At 34.0% G+C, this 21,866-nt stretch overlaps 3 protein-coding genes across 7 annotated transcripts in view; all 3 read left to right on the top strand.

Annotated features, from left to right (window-relative positions):
• LOC111054589 (E3 ubiquitin-protein ligase RNF167) overlaps nt 1-2,561 on the top strand; it is a 31,621-nt gene extending 29,060 nt beyond the window's left edge. Inside the window, exons 12-13 of the mRNA XM_039440381.1 lie at nt 652-784; nt 2,089-2,561. Coding sequence (XP_039296315.1) covers nt 652-728 — 77 coding nt within the window. The 3' untranslated portion in view covers nt 729-784; nt 2,089-2,561. The remainder of the gene's footprint in view (nt 1-651; nt 785-2,088) is intronic.
• Nucleotides 2,562-4,788: 2,227 nt separating this feature from the next.
• Nucleotides 4,789-20,946, top strand: LOC111057013 (S-phase kinase-associated protein 2). 5 transcript variants are annotated; one of them, XM_039440015.1, is made up of 7 exons: nt 4,789-4,947; nt 5,922-6,027; nt 6,388-6,661; nt 8,265-8,775; nt 10,980-11,267; nt 15,679-15,868; nt 16,238-16,288. In XM_039440015.1, exons 1-7 carry the CDS (start codon nt 4,919-4,921, stop codon nt 16,271-16,273), a joined length of 1,434 nt encoding a protein of 477 aa, XP_039295949.1. In that variant the 5' UTR covers nt 4,789-4,918; the 3' UTR covers nt 16,274-16,288. The 5 variants fall into 5 exon arrangements, with proteins under 5 accessions (XP_039295949.1, XP_022200121.2, XP_039295950.1 ...); XM_022344429.2 differs by lacking the exon at nt 16,238-16,288 and adding an exon at nt 19,493-20,901 and having other exon boundaries at nt 4,832-4,947; XM_039440016.1 differs by lacking the exons at nt 15,679-15,868; nt 16,238-16,288 and adding exons at nt 18,003-18,192; nt 19,493-20,946 and having other exon boundaries at nt 4,835-4,947.
• LOC120354046 (60S acidic ribosomal protein P2-like) lies at nt 9,672-10,238 on the top strand. Its single transcript, XM_039440019.1, has one exon. The coding sequence runs from the start codon at nt 9,687-9,689 to the stop codon at nt 10,221-10,223; it is 537 nt and encodes a 178-aa protein (XP_039295953.1). The 5' UTR covers nt 9,672-9,686; the 3' UTR covers nt 10,224-10,238.
• Nucleotides 20,947-21,866: the final 920 nt, after the last annotated feature.

The raw sequence follows: 21,866 nt of genomic DNA, 5'->3' as shown, positions 1-21,866 counted from the left end.
CAAACCGCCATAGCGTAGATTTAGCATTAGGATATATGACGGCTACGTCTTTCAAAATACGTATTCTAAGCAACGACGGTGTGAAATAGCCTCAACTCACTGAAAGTTTGCAAGTTCAGTGGAGTGATCCTTGATCCAGAGGGGATAGTGCTTGCTTAACTAACAGGCTAGAGACCCCGGGTTCAAACTCTGATATGAACAACAGTTTTTAGCCAGGTAACTCCCGAGTTATAGAATGGGCATGTTGTATATATAACAGTATGTATATATCTCGGTCCTGGATGATATATTATAACAGTCGTGACGCCCATTGACGGCTCCAAATTATATAAGGCGAGGTGGGGCCCTCCCATCAACAAAAATCCATACGAATTCACTTACTTTCACTGAAATTCAACCATTTTGGACGCTTAGCTTAGGCCCGGTTGCACAACAGGCTGTTAAATTTCAATCATAATTAAATACCACGAGAACCAATCAGAGAAGATTTATTATTATTTTTATTTTTTGGAAAAGAAGGCTTCTCTGTTTGGTTTTCGTGGAATTAAACTTAATAACTCAATTCAATGTACGCTAGTTATTGTATTTACTGTATTTGGAAATTTTTCTACATTGATCTTTTGAGTTATAAATTTGCAATTTGTTCCCCAGGTCATAGTGAAAACGGTGATGAAGAACCAACCAATACTGCTGCTATTAAAAAATTATGGGAATTTTGGAAGCGATAACTGATTGCTCCACTATTGCCGACTTAATAGATGTTCACCATCTCTGTATTCTCTAGGTATGTATTTTTTCATTTTCATGTGCTAAAAGCGGTTGATAGAATTGGCTAACTCGGAACTCGCTGACTCCACGTTAAACTGCCATATGAATCAATACTACACCGATCAGAGCAGTTTTGATTCATACGGTAGTTTAACATGGAGTCGGCGAGTTCCGAGTTAGCCAATTCCATCAACCCGCTAAAAGGTATCTTGACAGAATTTTTATTACCTGTTTTTTGTCTTCTATCACAGTTTGAGATCAAAATATTGAAAATAATATATTAAAATTATTCCACTTACATGCTTAATTGTTGGCTGAAATTTCATTTTCATTTTCTTCATTTACAGTCGAATGTATTAATAGATTGTGTATCCTTAGACCGGTCACTAACCACAGGACAAGTCTGTCAAAAATGTCTGAAAATACATGTCTTCTAACGAAAAAGACATTCAGGCGAAAGGATTCAAACGAAAACAGCAGCTTCTATCTTAAAATAAACAATGAAAGAACCAATAACAATGAATAAACCACTGAAAATCATAATTATAAAAAATTAATTTAAGCAGTGAAGAAAAATAAACATAAAAAAATTCAAGACAAAAACCTAACCTCAAAAAATTCTATCCGAAGCCTTCGCCGATGACACTCATGTTCGACAGGTTTGTCCTGTCGTTAGTGGCCGGCATAGTACGTCTTTTCAAGAATGGACTCTTCTAAGTTCAAACTTTGCCGATGAGAAATGTAAAAACATTTAAATTATATCACAATTTTGCACATTTCAGCACATACTACAGCTCTTAACATGAAATTTATTCTTTAAAATGATTTCTTTAGTCTATAGGCTAATATATATTCATCATCGCGTATTACTTATTATTTTTAAATTCAAAACATCAACAGAAATATAATCGGCTATAAGTTACACATTAATAAATAAATCATAAAACCTTGAAATCGTACTTTCTGCTTCTTACAAATACATCAACCTGTGACCGACCTGACTACATCATCCTTGCTTCCTATACCTTCTTCTTCTTACCCACTGGGCCAATAATTATGAAAATAGTATCAATATTGAGATAATCTGATTCATTTATTCAAGATATTCTCAATGCATGCTATTCAATTATAAAACCTCTACAAGTTTGCAAGGTACTTTTCTTGTTTCTTTCCATCACATTCCAACATACAGCATATTGTTTCTTATTGTGTTTGTTTTGCACAACTGTTTTATTGTAATTTATTCTATTAATCTTTGTGTGTTGTAAATGAGAAAATCATAATACTGTACGAAATACTAATCTTATTTTATTTTTTCAGATCTATTCAATCTCAAAACGCTCACAACTCAACTCATTATCAGCCTGGAACGAGAGATTATTAAAAATTGACTTTGTGGACTCCTAAAGAATTATTTAGCTGTCAAGAAAAACAATTGAACTGAAAACAAATATTTCATATTGTGAAATTATTTTGTCGCGTAGTTAACCAATGTTTACCCAAGTGTGTGATATTGTATATATATATTTGTGCAATGGTGTAATGCAGTATGAACTATAGTACCTTTATATATATTTTAGCCCTTGAAGGAAAGCTACTATTATTAATATTTTTTATTTGAAAAACAAAAAATATCACGACGAACATTCTAACATTTACTGCACTATGTTTTATTTAGAAGATATATTATTGAAATTATATATGATATCTAGTTCTCATTTTAGAAACAAGTGTGGATGATATTCTTAACTGATATTATGTTAATATGTATTAAATTAAGTTTTCACGTATAATTACCTCCTGTTCATTTCAAATGTTCCTCTGTCATTGAAAAGTGAATGCGTATTGATGTTTCATCTATCCAGGACCTCCTATATGAGTACCTGGATTGATCAATCCAAGTTTATAGGTCGTGATTAATATGAAAAACTACAGTGATTATTGAAGTAAAATATCTTCATTATTCACATCCTTGACAAGGTTAACGTTGAACCACATTTTATTCTGTAAAATCCGGTACAAGGGGTTTGAAAAAAGCCAGCAACACATTACACTAAATGCAACGCATTATTTGGGTTGTTCTACTTTAATTTGACAAGTTATCAGTTCATCAAGTACATCTTTTGATCATTTCTTGAAATACTGAAACAAATGGGAAGTTTTCCAGTTTCATGGCATCAAGTCTTCGTTGCAGACAGCTACACCGTTACATACTATTGGTAGGAGTCACCCCTCATTTCCCCCCCACGATACCTATGAACTTAATCAATTTGTTTGTCAGGCGTATTATCATAAAACGTGAAAATATAAATTAATTTTTATTTATATTCAGCTGTGAAGAACGTATTCGGCAACGTTGCATCAACTCTCATCGGACCATTTTCGTGCTGTTTACTTCAGTTAAGGATTTTTGAGAAAGGTTTGGAAAGAAGTTAGTTGATGGAGATTTGAATATGTGATATTGTACCACTGAACTTTCTGAAAGCAACAGGAATCTGATGTACCGCATTGAACCCTACCCTAATAAAGAACAGCTCTGTTTGGTCTTCTTGTTAGATGATTTGATGACTGATACCCATCGGACTCCCCAATACTACAGCCCTACCTGGGCTGATTCCTGATGAAGTGAATTTCACTTTTTTCTCAATTGAATTGAGCGGAACTGATTTGTTTGTTGGGTAGTATTTTGCATATTGTTTGGTTCTCAACACAACAAAACTCTTTTTTTGAGTCGTTTCTAGTTTTGTCAATTTAACTTAGTTCTGAGGCAAGATGTGCTGTGTTATTTGGTTCTATTTGATTTTACTGTTGAACGGTAGTAGGTAGTTACAGTGATTTTTTTAAGTCTACTGAGAAATTTCTTGTTATATTAATAATTGAAAATACAATTTTTGTTCAAAATTCTGAAAATGTGATTCTTGAACACCTCTCCTCGGAGATCAATGAATAGTAAATCCGCTACTATTTTAGAAAACCACTATAGTGAGGTTCATATATAATATAATGGCAGTGGAAAAAGATATTAGAACAACGTTGCCGATCCTGTGCCTTCTCAATTCCTTCTATATATAGACAGTAGCTGATACAGGTTTATTAATGTAGTTTTAACTGTTCATTCTCGTTTAAAATACTCAGTTATATTTTTCAATAATTTCATAATGAATTTTCATCATTAAGATGCAATATTTTGTTAATTATCAATTTTACATTGTTAAAAGACGATCTTGCAACAGAGCAAAGCGGGAAAGATATTGAATAATAGACAAGGATAGCAATAGGCTACCATTGCTAAACAAACACTACCATTATAACGTGGACTCACTATAGCAAGATTTCGTTTGATGTACCCAATAAGATAAATGATAAAAAGGTCTTTATTGTACACTTCATGGATTTCGAGAGTTGTAAATAAGGTGCATTTTCGTTTTTGCGTAAATTTCCGCAGTCGACGATGACAAGCAGTGTTGACATTCATATTGTCCAAATTTCAAGTGTGCTAAAAAACCGAACAAATAACTTTCCATTTTCTGTGTTTATTATTCAAGAATAAAACATTTTAAAAAATATAAACATATTACTATTTAAAAGTATAAACTCAATTAAACATATTCCTCCCCCATTAAAACATAATTGATCATAATCTTCAGGTTATTTAGACAAATTGAAATCCACCCAATCTGAGATCCTTACCCTGTCGTGGTCGACGACGGTATTTAAGGACAATCGAAAAACAGCTTAACTTATGAGAAGACTAGGCTACTCGAAAATAATATGGTGTATATTGAAGCTGTCTCACCTTGTCGTCTATGTAGATAGGAGACAGCTCATCTTGTCGTTGTTCCACTTTCTTGGTACTATTGTTCACCCAAAATGACTTCAAAACATCTTTCTTTTGCTTCAAATAGTTTCTTGCGAAACATAAATTATTTTTCAATTGCTATAATTCAGACTTATTAAGTGATTAAGACTCGATTATAATAATTTATCCTAAAAATTACTAATTAAAAGTGTGTTGGTCACATTGCTCATTCAAAACGGAGGGAAATTTTGTTAGCCGTGGCAGAAAAAGTTTTACAAGATCAAACTGGAAGCAGAACCTGGAGGGAAATCTTCAAGTTTTCTATATTTGTCAAAAAACCACATAAAAATTATGAGAAGATCTAAAGACGCTTTATTAAGGTATTATTTTTATTTATAATCCTTATTTTGAACTTGAGATTACTTTTAGAAATGTTTGATTGTACTTGACTCATCTTGTAACAACTCTTATGTTTACTCAAACTAGCAATGTAATCTTATCATTTAAAGCCCTTGCTAATAAAAATTTATTTTTATCATTCAACTGGTGATAGATTATGGTTTGTCAAATATTAAGTACTGAGAATATTTTTCTAGTTTCTAAACATTATTTCTACGTCTGCCTTGTAGATTTCTGGAAAGCACTGGTGCTTTGCATGTAGTCCTAGAATATAGGTTATTTTTTCCAAATTTGTATGACACGTTAATTTTATGTTTATATTTGAACCCTTTTTTAATTTTTAAGTTTGGAAATATCAAACTTTTTGATGATTTGTGAGTCACAGTTGAAGCTTTTCTAACCTAGATCACATAAATACTTCCCTCCTTTTTGAAGTACCTATTGAGGTTATATCGTATGCGTGTAACATGCATTACTAAGATATTTAATCAAAAGCAAGGTATTATTTTTAGTATTAAACTTCAGTTATTTAACTGATAAAAATGCAGCATATATAAATAAATAACTTTTATTTCATAATTCTAGCTATTCTGCATTTTCTAGAATTAAGTTTCTGCAATAACTTGAACCTTTGATATAGGTAGGCCTAACTGTTTAAACTTTCTCTTCAACATGCTAAAAACATTACTGTATTCACTAACTATTACAAAACTCACTATTTAAATCTAAAATATTTCCTTTTATCTTTACTTTCTCTGTTTTTGCAATAACTTGAACCTCGATATAACTGGGTAAACTTTTTCTTCAACTTGCTAAAATCATGACTGTATTCACCAAATATTATCAAGCTCACTATTAAAATGTTAAATAAATTAACTTTATTTTTATTTTTTTATAATTATTATTTTTCTATTACTGTTTTGACTTTTTTAAAAACTTTGTTTTTTGTTATTAGCGAAGAAGAATCTAGCTCCAAAATGCAATCAAAAAATAACAATAACAAGAGGTGTAAAATAAGCAACGATGAATCAGACCTGGTTACAAATGGATTCAAAGATGAGGTAAGTCTAGGTTTATTAAACAGAATGCTAGTTATATTTTTATTAATTTTATTATTGGTAATAATTAACTTAATGCTGACTTATGTACATCGGAAATGCGACCCAGACATTAGTAAACTTGTAAAATATGACTTCGGTTTAAACTTTTGTTGTTTCAGTGCATTCTATTGGCAGATGTTATCTGCTTATTGAAATAAAATATATGTCTTATCTTGTTTAATTGGCATTAATAGATTTTTGTAAACAATTGCCTATTATAGGATATTGATTTAACCCATTACTTGTCCAGATTTTATAAAACGTACTCTAAATTAACCTTGATTTATATTTGAACCATGCATATCATCTCCTTGTCTACAGAATGTGGACGTGTCAAACGTAGTCACAAATGGGCGCCATGCAGACGAAGAAATTAAATCTAAATCTATGGAAAATCTAGTCACAAATGGGCGTCACGATCCCGAAGAAATCAAACTGAAATCTATGGAAAAAATAGAATCCAAGGAGGAGTTGAAATGCGACTTGCCAGTTGAAACTGAGGTGAAAGTGGAGTCCAAGACTCAGGTTGATGACTGCACCAATTTTCTTCGTCGTCGTAAGAAAAGCTCCACTAGCAAAAGAAGAAGTCAAGAGGGTATGTATAATTATGATAGTAATTTCTCTGGATGATAGAAATTACATTCAGAGTAATTTATTGAAAAATACGGTTTTTGTTATAATCAATTTAATCAGAATAGGCTACAGCAGTTTCGTGTTGAAACCAACACATTAACAACAAACCAATTCAATAACACTAACCACGCTAAATATCACTTAATAAAGTGAATGTCTTATCATCACTTTGTAATAATTCATAAATTATGATACCTATAGTGATATTCTTTTCATGTTAATGCTGTCAGCATTGATTGAATAAGTGTTGGCGTTATTCATAAGAAATGTTGATGCTTTAAAGAGATCCACACTATAATTCATATTTTACACTATTATCCAATTTCAGTACAATTCTATTTATAGTGAGATTTATATTATGAAGTCAGCACCTGATTAACATTGTTTTTCTGTCATTTGACAAAGCAGATAGCTCCATCAGTTTCTTACTCCGCATCGTTGCCAAATTTTGCAGGCTATGTAGAAATATGATTGACCACCAGAATATTTAAGGCGAACGCACACATCTGCAGTCAGACTGAGAACCTGAGGATGGATTTTTCTGTCTCCTGTCGTCGTACAACTGTTGTTGTGTGCGTTTGCATTGAACCTCAATTTATAATGAAAATGTATTATTAAATCATGAAAGGGTATATTTTCTTGGTGAATTTTATATATTTGAGATATAGTTGATCATCACTAGAACAATAATCAACAATTGATATCGGCATTACTTGAATCGCTTGAAGTATACTGTAGAACTGTTGGAAGTATACATGTCACTTCTTCAAATACACTTTCGCTAAAGGATTGAAAGAATAAGACGTTGATGTTTGAAGTTTTCTATTTTTGACGCGATCTATCCGGGAACACCTGGCTAACGATCATGACTTTGGATATTTTTGTCAATACTATTATATTTGTTCAAAATCAATTCAAATTACAGAACCAGGTTTCATGACAACCCCTGTCACATCTTCAGCTGAACTATATATGATTGTTATAAATAACAATCAACATCAGTTCAGCTGAAGAATATGTGGTAGGTGTTGTCATGAAACCTGGTTCTGTAATTTGAATTGATTTTGAACAAATACAGTGGTATTGACAACATCAACGTCTTTCTTTCAATTATGGAGAAATGTCACAAAATCTCTTTCTTACCATACAATCATATTTCACCATAGAAGGCGATGGAAAAATAAAAGTTGCAACCATGTCGTCCTCTATCATTTCTACTGAATAGATAACGTGAATGACACTGGAGATAGAAATCACTATTGACTGTTGCAGGAGCCAAACACTTCACGAAAATGCCGGCCAGATAGCCGAGTTGACTAAGGCGTTGCACCCTTCAGTCTGCTAGTGCTACCTGGTCGCGGGTTCGAATCCCATCGAATAGGCATGGACGTTTGATCACCTCATAATTCACCCTCGCACTTCCCATTACCCACGCTCAAGCAAAAAGTTCATGTGTGAATCATCCGCAATAAAAATTAAAAAAATCTCCGACGAAATGATGCTGTAGATCTTCCAATTCCTATCCAAAACATTACACTAACTTTCGAAATTGTTGACTGTTGCAGGACCCAACCACTTCACAAAGATCTCGGACGAAATGATCCTGCAGATCTTCCAATTCCTGCCGAAGAAGAGCATCGCAGACTGCGCCTCAGTCTGCAAAAGATGGCGAGATGTGGCCTACGACGAGTCCCTGTGGACGCGGCTCGATCTGTCAGGCCGCGCTTTCCAGACTGACACTCTGGCCTACATCATTTCCCGCAACTCGCGCATCGTCAAGATGCCGACTGTCGAAATCTGCTCGCCCATATTCGCCGAGTGCGTCGACATGGTGACAAGCTTCTGGTGGCGAGTCGAGTACCTCGACCTGAGCATGGCGGTCGTGAATCCTGCTGACCTGGCGGTTTTGCTGTCCAAGTGCCGCGATCTGCGCAAGCTCAGTTTGGAGCATTGCTGTGCGGATCGGAGTGTGTGCGAAAGTGTGGCCCAAAACGAGAAGTTGGACACACTGAATATGGTGATGTGTTACATGGTGTCCTGTGAAGGGCTAACCGAGATAATGAAGTATTGTAAGAGGTAAGTCGTGTTGTAGAGTATAGTATTTATTTCAATTTTAATTGCTAGAGAACCCAGAAAAATCACAGTAATGGAAGTATTATCATATTTACAAATACGATCTTACAAGTTAGGGATCAAATTATTCTTCTGTTAGAAGAATAAACCTACTTTTATAGTAGGCCTACTGGTGCTATAAAGTGCGGTAGCATTTCATAAAGAGGATTTTGGTAGGCTGACCCACTGCTATGACAAATGCCTCAACCTTCACGGCAATTATATTGAAGGAATTCGTAACTGTAAGTAATTTCAAGTGAAAAAAATGATTCTGAACAGTTACAGAAATGGATGTTTCTAAAATGTGCCCTAAAATCCGGGCCTGAATGTTATTGCTATGCATAGTAGCTTCTTGATGCTGGGTTGGGGTAAATCGGTCCGGTCCAGGGATCAACTTGTGAGACCGTAATTGTACAAACACTTGATTCACATTTACACACATAGAGATTCACACATACACATTCATATTTCTAAATTTATCTATATCCTGTTGAGACTGCTGGAATTCGGAATGCCTGACCGCTCGGTGTGTACACCTCCTTATTCAATAAATTCAGCTGTCAGCCAGTCTTAGGATACAACTTAGCAATGTAGACGCTCAATACAGTTCTCATAACAACTTTCCTCAAAATCACTTCACTTTGAATCTTTTTTGATCAAGGTATCTCTGTTGGTCAGTAATGATTTAGTGGAGAATACATTATTATTAAACTTATATTTTTATTTATTCATTAATTGGAAAGAGCTAACAATACAATAGTCGGAAAAGAAAAAATAGACTATTGCCTGTTATTTCTCATCTCGTTGAGTTATGTGATTTTGTTATCTTATTGCTTGCAATTTTAAATATTGCAAATTGGAATTAATCAAATTTGATGAAACGAAACAGTTCGGTAAATGATGGTTCAAATACAGTATTACCCAAAACCTTTCAATACTTCTCAATTATTTATTCATTTAATGATACACAAAACACGATTCATCAAAATGATTGGGGAAGGACCAACAGGAACAGCCCAAATTTGTTCCTTCCTGTCCTGGGAGGCAAGGAGAACCCCTCCTCATCCGACATTGAGAAGATCCTCAGCTCCGTCGGAATCGAAGCCGACAGCGAGAAGCTGAACTTTGTCGTCGGGCAGCTCAAGGGGAAGTCGGTCGATGAACTCATTAAACAAGGCAAGGAAAAGTCGGCATCGATTCCGGCCGGCGGCGGTGCAGCTGTAACTGTGGCTGCAGGTGGTGCCCCAGCTGTGGCGGCCGCAGCTCCTGAGAAGAAGGAGAAGGAGAGGGCCGAGAAGGAGGAGTCTGACCAATCAGATAACGACATGGGCTTCGGTCTCTTTGAGACTGAGCATAAAATATTTACCACTATTTCCTACTCTCATACTCTAGTTCAAAACGTTAGCTATTAGTCCGAATTCAGTGCAAATACTTGAAAACAAGAAATTCGGGGTGAAGAAAGATTGCATGAAATCTAAATTAAATAGCGAAATTACATTCTTACTCTACTCACTTATCCTGGTGCTACAGCCCGATGTGGGCTTTTGTCTCCACCACAATCATTCTCCAATTTTCTCTGTAGGGTTGTGTGGTGGAGAGGACCAGGAGTCCTAATTCCGCCCTAATAAAGGCATATAATTAATCAATCTCCTGCCTTCCTCCTCCAGCCCCTGACTCCTATCGCTCCAAGGTCCTTCTCCACATCCTGCTTCTATCGTACTCTCGGCCTTCCTCTTCTGGCTGCATCTAATTTTTCATTCAACATGACTTTCTGCATCCTGTTCTCAGTCATTCTTTCAAAGTGTCCCAGTCAGCTTATCCTTCTAACCTTGATGAATCGAGGAATATTCTTGCCTTTCTATCTCCCGGTTTTCCTCAGTCTCCACGCACTATTCTCATACACAGGACCATATATCCTCCCCACTATCTTCCTTTCAAAGACCATCAGAGCGTTGCTGTCTTCTTTTAGAATTGTCCATGCTTCGCAGCCATATGTGACAACTGGTCTTATAAGAGTAGTGTAAATTCCCATTCTTGTATTCCTGGTGAGAAGTTTTGATTTTAGCAGTAACGAAATTACACTCACTAATCATTTAAAACTAAAATAATGAGCTACTTGATGTTGATTCAAAAAATGAGAAACAAACTTATTCTATGTTCTGTTACAGACTGAGAGAACTGAACCTCGGTTGGACAGAACTGGAGGGCGACAGTGTGGAAGCCGTTTGCTCGCTAGTGAACCCGGACATCACTCACCTGGATATCAGCGGCTGCAAGGCTCTCAAGGACGAGCAAGCGTTGAAACTGGTCGACCGATGTCGGTCACTTGTCTACCTGGATGTCAGCGACTGTGTCGCCATCACCGAACAAACCTTCAACGTCATCATTGAGAACCTCGACAAACTGCAACAGTTGTCCGTTAGTCGCTGCTATAAGATTACTCCTTCCTTATACCCGTATGTATCTCAAATATGTTTCTATTCAATACTAGCAGGTAACACGTGCTCCGCAAGGATCCAATCAAAAGCTTGACCTACTGGAAACTTGAAGAATTCAAAATAGGCCTATAACCATCCTCGGTTAATTTAGAATTCAGACGTGATGATACGTCATTCGTGTATCTCCCATACTGTACGTGTATAAGCCAATTTTTTCCTTTATTATAGAAGACTAGCAGTTAACCCGTGCTCCGCAAGGATCCAATCAAAAGCTTGTCAAACTGAAAACTTGTCCTACTGAAATCTTGAAGAATCTAAAATAGGCCTATAACCACCCTCGGTAAATTTAGAATCTGTATGCAAAATTAAAAGTTGATCAGTTGAGTAGTTCAGACGTGATGATGCGTCATTCGTGTATCTCCTATACCGTACGTGTATATATGCCATTCTTTCCTTTATTATATTACAGATTATTTGTAAACATAGATGAAAATGAACAATTAGATTTTTTTGTGGGATTGATGTTGTGATAGATGTTGTGTGAGAACGAGTTGATATTGAAATCCCAATAATCTATTAAAATAATCCGATATACTAGTGTAATGTAGCCGAAAGTTGTCCTTATATTATTTTATTTAAGTTTCCAGTTTTATTTTGAGTTACAATTTAATTAAATCGATTACTTAGTTATCCAAAATATAATCTGTTTTGTTTATTCTTTCAAAATATAGTTCCTTTCTCATGAGTTATAGAGTTAGATCAATTTAACCTCTCGCAAGCCAAGCGATTCCCCCATTATAAATTGTTACCATAATACCAGCTCATTACCATACATAATATAACCCCAATTACCACATTACTTAATTCCCTCATTACATGTAATGTAATTTATAATGGGGGAATCGCTTGGCTTGCGAGAGGTTAAATTGATCTAACTCTATAACTCATGAGAAAGGAACTATATTTTGAAAGAATAAACAAAACAGATTATATTTTGGATAACTAAGTAATCGATTCAATTAAATTGTAACTCAAAATGAAACTGGAAACTCAAATAAAATAATATAAGGAAAACTTTTTTAAACAAATAATAGAATAATTACAGGATTTGCCTTCAATAAAAAAAGATGAATAATATATAATAATGAAATTGATAATATTAGCAACTCACTGAACCAGGAAAATGGTGTCTCCGAACAGAGGGGTAGAGCCGAGCCCGATTATCTGCTGTAGATAGTTCCAGGTCCCGTCCTCGTAACCGACTGCCAAGAGCCATACATTTTCCAGTCCAATTTTACTTGTCATGAATTTTCACCGTCGTTGACACTTTTAATTTTTAAACAATGGATGCTCTCGGATTGTGAAAATTCATGTCAAATAATCGGCTACATTACACTAGTTTCGGTTGTTACAGGACTTACGACACTATTAACCTCTAGTGAACAAAGTTTGAACCAAGTCAATCTCACTAAACTGGTATTCACGGGGTATGTGAGAAAAGTAATGAGACTAATTCCATAAGTAACAAAATTTCTATTATCTTCAAACAACAATTTTCGCCAAGTTGTTGATAATGTTAATAACATTAATGTTATCCTCTTCAGAATAGTTCCCTTGGGCAGCTATACATCTGCCGAGTTGTGTCGTCCGATGAGCGATCAGGAAAACAGTAGTCCACTGAGCGATCCATTGTTCATAATAACAATAGGCAGATAGCTTGTAGATGTAGATTGCTTCAGATGTGAAGTTGATCTTAAATCTTCTCGATATCTGTGAGATACTTTATACTTATCTATTTGCAGTAGTGTTACTCATTCACTTGAAGGAATGCAGATGATTGACAGAACTTGTTGGAATTGTAAATTTTTATAAATAAATGTATTATATATAGGCTATAATGAAGATGAATTTGAACTGTTCGAAGCTGAAAGCTGTTCGAACTTTGTTTAACAACTGATTCCTTTTTATGGAAGGTGGTAGGCTCAATCATCATCATCATCAATATAAAATCGTATTGCGAGTATACACTTCACACTACCCATTTATCGCTTGTGGCCATCCTCCGTCATTGTCCCTGATGACACCCTGATACCCAAGTCCTCCCATTCTTAGCGTCTGCCTATCCTTATTATTATTCTGAACAATGGATCGCTCATTAGACTACTTTTCCCTGATCGCTCATCGGACGTAACCGGCCGAGTCGTCGTTTTCACTCTTGGTAGCAGCACTGGAAGTCTTCAATTGGTATGCCTTTAAACTGATAGGTCACGGTCTTTTGGATGTTCTCCAGAGTTCTAAAATGGCGTATTTTTGGACTAGTTCGGAAAGAGGAAAAGGCACTTGCCCGGTTTAATAGTACTGGCCTTAGGTACCTTTTCCTCTTCCCGAAAATGAAACATTTCTTAAAAGGCCATCATTTTTTTACTCTGGAGAACATTCAAAACATTGTGACCTACAAGTTGAAAGTCATTCCAATTAAGATCTTTTGATTTCAAAAGCTGCTACCAAGGGTGCAAAAGACGATGAGTGTAGGCTATAGCTGCTCAAGCGAAATATTTTGAAGGGGAAAACATTTTTGTATGAAAATAAAAACGTTGGCTAGAATGAAGTCAGTCTCATTACTTTTCTCACAGTCCACGTGAGTTCCCTTGTATTGAGATTGACTTAGTTCACTAGATATTGATAGTGGTGTAACTTCTGTAACAACCAAAACTAATACCTCGGATTATTTTAATAAATGATCAACTTTGACAATATCAACTGGTTCTCATTCAAAAATTGAAATTAATATCCACGCCAACATCCCTCACAAAAACAGAGAATTATTATTTATCTATTTATTTATTTATTCATTTATTGTATAAAATACTATAATCATAATACAATTATGACATTGGAGGAAAAACTAGGCTGAGCCTGTAGGCCTACTATTTCTCTCCAAAAATTGTGATAAAATGTAATGTTGTCCAAAAGATAAGGTCTGGTTATGTAATCACTGCTTCGTCACTTGATTTTCGGTCCAAGAATGATGATTTAAAATTTTGAATTTTGAAGGTTGATTTTATACTCTAAATAAATTACAGAATGTATCACAATAAATTAAAAACTTTAGAAATGTTGCACTTATTTAAAAAATTTGAATACAAAATCAAAAACCTACTCACTATTTGTTATTCACAGCTGAAAACGTTATTATCATTGTTTATTTTTGAATTTGTTTGTATTTCAAACTGTATTGTTTGAAATTATTATGTCATTGAAAAATTGTAACGTGATAGATATTTTCGGCTCTAAATTTAATATTTTCTAAATTGAGGTGTTTGATGGAAGAAGGGCCCATGTGCAAAAACCATGTTTTGAGAAAAACGATGTGAAATACACTGTCTTCTTAAAATCGTCGCATTGTTCAGAAAAAAAACATAGTGGTATGTAAATTTGTTGACATATAGAGAAAATGGCGGCGATCCATTAAGCAGTTTGACAGAAAAAGGGCCTGAAGCTCTTAACCTAGCTCCGCAGTGCAGGCTGGATGCTTGTCTGACTCGGACTAGGCACTGAGACAGCAAATAATAGCAGCGTTGGTGGGAATGCGAGCGGCCGAGACAATAGAACAATGGAGTGGCGGTCTTATTCGCGTTCATCAGCAGTTTTCTTTCTCACGATTATTTTGATTTTTGTTATACCTATAATCAATAATAACTCCAGTCACCAGTAAAAAGTTTCCAGAAACGTGGTGTACTACCATATTAATGACTTTTCATGATGATTTTTAATTATTTAAAAACATTGTTTTCATTCTGAGCCTTCAGGCTAAACTTGGGGTCGCTGAGAACGAATCTGCAATCAGAATTTCTCTATCACGAAAAATAACGAAAAAACCCAGCTGTTGATCTTCCGGCAACCATTATCAGTCATCCTGCAATGCGGCCGAAACACTTCCAAGCCAGACACCCATCTCAAATGACAACAACGCCAAGCTGTGAGAAACCATCCTGCACTGCGGCGCTAGGTTTAGTGTCCTTCTTCAATCAAACTCCTCAATTTGGCTTAGTGGTTTTGTGTTTTGTTTCGGATTTGTATATGTTGGACTTTTTATAAAAAAAAAAATTTTTTTCGAAGTGTAAATTTAAAGTATTGTGCTCACTATAATCTTAGTGTCCAGTTTCCCATTAGGGAACTTTGGACTATATACGGCGAGGTGGAACTACCCTTGGGTCTCCCCACCATTCAAAGCCATACGCTAATAATAATAATAATAATAATAATAATAATAATAATACTACTGTATTGTTTGTGTACTGTGTCACAAAAATACAATTTTGTGACAAAATAAGTTTCTATTCTATTTATATTTTATCAAACAATAACACAGAAAAGTATATATTTTTAAAGAATCATTGTCTATTTATTCATTGTTTGCTCTTTGCAGTAATCTAGAGGCTATGCCAGAACTAACCAACTTCAACGTGTTTGGTTTGCTGAATGATAAACAAATTGAGATGCTGCAAAAGTGTTTGAGCAAAATGAGCATTAACAAAACAAAGTTCTCAACTATTGCCAGGCCTACAGTTGGAATTCGTAGAACGTCTATCTGGGGTCTCAAGACTAGGGATAGTGTGGTAAGTTCCCTTTATAAAAATAGTGAAAGCCTACCTATATTATTTAATTATTCATATTCTTCTCAATATAATTTTGGCCTATTTATTCACTTTTCAGGACTTAACAAGTACTTCACTTTTAGAATAACTTGATATGGTAGCTATTTTTAACCTTATTCAAGTTATACTTGGATTTCAAAAAGCTATTAATTTTAAAGTTAATAAAAAATAATAATTCAATGGAACATCGAATATGGACGCTGGAAAATTTTGATAACGTTCTAATTCAGGCTGTTTTTCATAATTTGAAACTGTAGAATTATTATTTGAGTCATGTAGTTTTGTGTGTTTTTTTTTAAGTAATTCTGAAACTTCTGTCAATAATTTTAGTGTCTGAGAAGATGGCTTCCAAATCCTACAGAATAAGAAAATTGAACTTCTGTAACAACCAAAACTAATACCTCGGATTATTTTAATAAATGATCAACTTTGACAATATCAACTGGTTCTCATTCAAAAATTGAAATTAATATCCACGCCAACATCCCTCACAAAAACAGAGAATTATTATTTATCTATTTATTTATTTATTCATTTATTGTATAAAATACTATAATCATAATACAATTATGACATTGGAGGAAAAACTAGGCTGAGCCTGTAGGCCTACTATTTCTCTCCAAAAATTGTGATAAAATGTAATGTTGTCCAAAAGATAAGGTCTGGTTATGTAATCACTGCTTCGTCACTTGATTTTCGGTCCAAGAATGATGATTTAAAATTTTGAATTTTGAAGGTTGATTTTATACTCTAAATAAATTACAGAATGTATCACAATAAATTAAAAACTTTAGAAATGTTGCACTTATTTAAAAAATTTGAATACAAAATCAAAAACCTACTCACTATTTGTTATTCACAGCTGAAAACGTTTATTATCATTGTTTATTTTTGAATTTGTTTGTATTTCAAACTGTATTGTTTGAAATTATTATGTCATTGAAAAATTGTAACGTGATAGATATTTTCGGCTCTAAATTTAATATTTTCTAAATTGAGGTGTTTGATGGAAGAAGGGCCCATGTGCAAAAACCATGTTTTGAGAAAAACGATGTGAAATACACTGTCTTCTTAAAATCGTCGCATTGTTCAGAAAAAAAACATAGTGGTATGTAAATTTGTTGACATATAGAGAAAATGGCGGCGATCCATTAAGCAGTTTGACAGAAAAAGGGCCTGAAGCTCTTAACCTAGCTCCGCAGTGCAGGCTGGATGCTTGTCTGACTCGGACTAGGCACTGAGACAGCAAATAATAGCAGCGTTGGTGGGAATGCGAGCGGCCGAGACAATAGAACAATGGAGTGGCGGTCTTATTCGCGTTCATCAGCAGTTTTCTTTCTCACGATTATTTTGATTTTTGTTATACCTATAATCAATAATAACTCCAGTCACCAGTAAAAAGTTTCCAGAAACGTGGTGTACTACCATATTAATGACTTTTCATGATGATTTTCAGTTATTTAAAAACATTGTTTTCATTCTGAGCCTTCAGGCTAAACTTGGGGTCGCTGAGAACGAATCTGCAATCAGAATTTCTCTATCACGAAAAATAACGAAAAAACCCAGCTGTTGATCTTCCGGTAACCATTAACAGTCATCCTGCAATGCGGCCGAAACACTTCCAAGCCAGACACCCATCTCAAATGACAACAACGCCAAGCTGTGAGAAACCATCCTGCACTGCGGCGCTAGGTTTAGTGTCCTTCTTCCATCAAACTCCTCAATTTGGCTTAGTGGTTTTGTGTTTTGTTTCGGTCTTGTATATGTTGGACTTTTTATCAAAAAAAAATCTTTATTTCGAAGTTTAAATTTAAAGTATTGTGCTCACTATAATCTTAGTGTCCGGTATCCCAATGTTTCCTATTAGGGAACTTTGGACTATATACGGCGAGGTGGAACTACCCTTGGGTCTCCCCACCATTGAAAGACATACGCTAATAATAATAATACTGTATTGTTTGTGTACTGTGTCACAAAAACACAATTTTGTGACAAAATAAGTTTTATTCTATTTATATTTTATTAAACAATAACACAGAAAGGTATATATTTTTAAAGAATCATTGTCTATTTATTCATTGTTTGCTCTTTGCAGTAATCTAGAGGCTATGCCAGAACTAACCAACTTCAACGTGTTTGGTTTGCTGAATGATAAACAAATTGAGATGCTGCAAAAGTGTTTAAGCAAAATGAGCATTAACAAAACAAAGTTCTCAACTATTGCCAGGCCTACAGTTGGAATTCGTAGAACGTCTATCTGGGGTCTCAAGACTAGGGATAGTGTGGTGAGTTCCCTTTATAAAAATAGTGAAAGCCTACCTATATTATTTAATTATTTATATTCTTCTCAATATCATTTTGGCCTATTTATTCACTTTTCAGGACTTAACAAGTACTTCACTTTTAGAATAACTTGATATGGTAGCTATTTTTAACCTTATTCAAGTTATACTTGGATTTCAAAAAGCTATTAATTTTAAAGTTAATAAAAAATAATAATTCAATGGAACATCGAATATGGACGCTGGAAAATTTTGATAACGTTCTAATTCAGGCTGTTTTTCATAATTTGAAACTGTAGAATTATTATTTGAGTCATGTAGTTTTGTGTGTTTTTTTTTAAGTAATTCTGAAACTTCTGTCAATAATTTTAGTGTCTGAGAAGATGGCTTCCAAATCCTACAGAATAAGAAAATTGAATTTTTGTGAGTAAAAAAGGGTACTTGGATTTTTTTCATTTCTTGAGACTAAGTAAATATATGCTTATGAGAAAACCTGATTTCAATCAAATTTTACAATTTAGTGAACAATTTTCTAATACCAGTGAAGGCCTACAGTGAATATTTTTGCTGAATTATGCACCCTTACATTGTTTGCACATTTACTTGTGCATGGGTAATGAGTATGAAATGTCAAACGAGCTAGCAATTGACAGGATTCAAACCCATTACTGGCACATCATCTGTTTATTAAATTTTGCCTTATCTGACATAGGCTCGTAAGCTCAATAGCAGTTCAAACTAAGTTTAGCTGATTCAGGATTAAATAAAGCTGGAATAAACAAGAATTGAATTTGAAGTTTGGTTAATAACACGGGCCTCAACCGCTGCAGTCCTCAGAAACCAAAATTGACTTTGTAGTGTAATTACGCTGTAGTGGTTTAATCTAATTTCCTTTTTGGTTAGTGCAACTCTTAATTATCAAGAAATGAAATAAAAATATTTCACTCACTTGAAAATGTCATTAATGTTGAAAGGGTAATTGAACTTCTATTTTATTTCTTGATGGTTCAGTCTAGTTTAGGGCCACATTACACCTAAACATTTTTTGAGAAAGTTAGCGAAATTTTTATTCCGAATTAGCGATTTATTATATCAACCTCAGTATCTAATCTTGAGTTATTCTATCAACCTCAATTCCTTCAATTTTGACTACATATACATATTTGCTAGCCACAAGATATGTTCAATAGCATATCAAAAACTAACATATTATTAACAGCCTTATGAAAAAATATGCAGGTGTAAAGAGGCCCTTACAAATATTCAAAATTTTGTTGAATTAAAATTTGATTCTCTTTTACAGGCTTGAAGCATGCGAGCTGTTGATGATACCGACTGATTTCCCAACATACTTCACTATTATCAACTGTTGTACATAACATGTATTATTAATATTAATTATGCAATTTTTATCAACGTATATAGGTTTTGAAAGCTTCATCCTGAGCTATACAGTGTTATTCGATTGTTTAGCAATTTATTATATGCCATTTTTGGAAAAGGAATTAATAGTTTTTTCTTCAAGATTTTTATTATTTGAAGGTGCTATATAGAAATATCGAATGGTAAAATAAATGAGTTGGAAAATATCTTCAATTGAATTTCACATCATGGAAAATGCATCTTTTCAGGATTCAACTGGAATCATTGTTTGGAACTACCAAAATACTTATCATAGTCATTTTCTATCGATTTTCTTTGAAACAAAGAACTGGAAATCATTTAATAAATAAAAAATTCCAATTACGTATAATCTAAGAAAGAATTACTTTTTTATACTATATTATGTTGCAAAACGTTCCATAATCAATCATATATTTTGTACTTATATATTAACTTATCAATTCCTTCGCATTAATATCAATGTGCATTGATTTTTATCGTAAATAACAAACTTATTATCCAATAAATTCCATCTTATTATCGTTTGATGAAAATTTTATCTATTTATTTATTTATTCAACTTCCAACGGTACAACACCAATTTTACATAAAAATAACATATATTGTCTATTCTATAAGTGCCATAACTTGAAACCCTGGAATGTTTGATAGAATGTTATCTTGATAGAAGTGAAATTGAAATAATATTGTATTCGGTCTTAACCACGATTTAAGGTACTGTTAATTATTCATGGTGATTAATTAGTCTGTTAAATTGTATTTTCAGTCACTTGTATGAACTTGGTTGTTCTAAGTCAAAGAGATACGTTAGCCCGCTGGCACAAAAGAATAGAATGTAAAAGGTTGTTAAATAGAATAGAATGTAACTTATTATCTGAAATGATAGCATTCTTTTTACAGAACATTTATAAGATTAAGGTTCATAGATTCACTTTACACTGTCAGCATTTATTTATTCATATTCAGCGTTGCTCATATAACATGAAAGCTGCCCATTCAGCCAGTGCTGGTGTCAATGAATATCACCTTTACCTTAAATGAAGCAAGTCACTTTTTAATTAAATCGGGGTTTACTGAATTATTCTTTGAATAGTTTATTGTTTTTTCCTAATAATTGCATTATTTCGATTGGGTTAGTTTGTAGAAGACTGTCATATTTATGTGTTCGATTCCTTGTCATTTATTTTTTTGTTTCCCTCAACTTATCTCCTAAATAATTTTAGGAAGAAAGCACTTTTGTTAGTTATGTACGGTATTGTATTTTTAATTGATAAACTCATTTAGTGAGTGTGAGGAAATATTAAGAAATTGTGATGTTATTTAGAGTTTATTAAATATTGTATCAAAATGGTTTTACTCTGCTCATTATTTTATTGTCCATGTTCCAAATCCTATTTTCCCGTAATAATTAATTGACCGAGCGAAGTGAGGTCTAAGATTCAAGTCGACGGTTTGGCATTTCTCTTAATGTTTATATGTTGCGCATTTACGGCGTAACGCGGTAATAGATTTTCATGAAATTTGACAGGTATGTTCCTTTTTTAATTGCGCGTCGACGTATATACAAGGTTTTTGGAAATTTTGCATTTCAAGGATATTATAAAAGGAGCCTCCTTTATACGCCAATATTACCGTAAAAATCAGACTATAGAATTATTCATCATAAATCAGCTGACAAGTGATTACACAGATGTTTGGAGAAGCCAGTCTATTGATGTATTTCCATAAGGTCTATAGTTTCAATCAGGTACTTGTGGATGAGAATACTGCGTGAGGTCTACTGTTCACAGAACTACTAATATATTAATCAGGTTTTTTTAGAATTTTTATCGGCATTTTTCCCTTAATTTGAGTTTTTACATAGCTTCAACATTTTAAAATCTAAAGCCATGCTGTAAAAGCACTATTGTGAATTAATGTCCGAGTACGGTATCGCAGAATAGGTAGATATAGTATAGTGAGGTCCACGTTATAATGACAGTAATTGATCAACTTTGGTTTTGCTATCCTTGTCTATCATTTGACAAAGCCGGTGGTACTATCCTTTTCCAGGTCCACAACGATGCCAATTATGTTTTTGACAGTGTAGAAATATAATTAATTAATGCAGAGAATCGGCATCGCTATTCTTCTATCATTATCCACTGCCATTATTACGTGGACCTCACTATAGGCTATACTGTGACGGTATGCTGCCATCAAAAACTCTTGCGCACACCCAGGGCTTCAAAATTGTTCCGCTATCATTCCAAATCGGTGTGGACAAGTCTTTA

This window comes from Nilaparvata lugens, chromosome 13 (assembly GCF_014356525.2).
Source record: "Nilaparvata lugens isolate BPH chromosome 13, ASM1435652v1, whole genome shotgun sequence".
NCBI classification, from domain to species: domain Eukaryota; kingdom Metazoa; phylum Arthropoda; class Insecta; order Hemiptera; family Delphacidae; genus Nilaparvata; species Nilaparvata lugens.
Note: the sequence above shows the minus strand (reverse complement) of the source record. Positions and strands in the feature narration are given on the sequence as shown.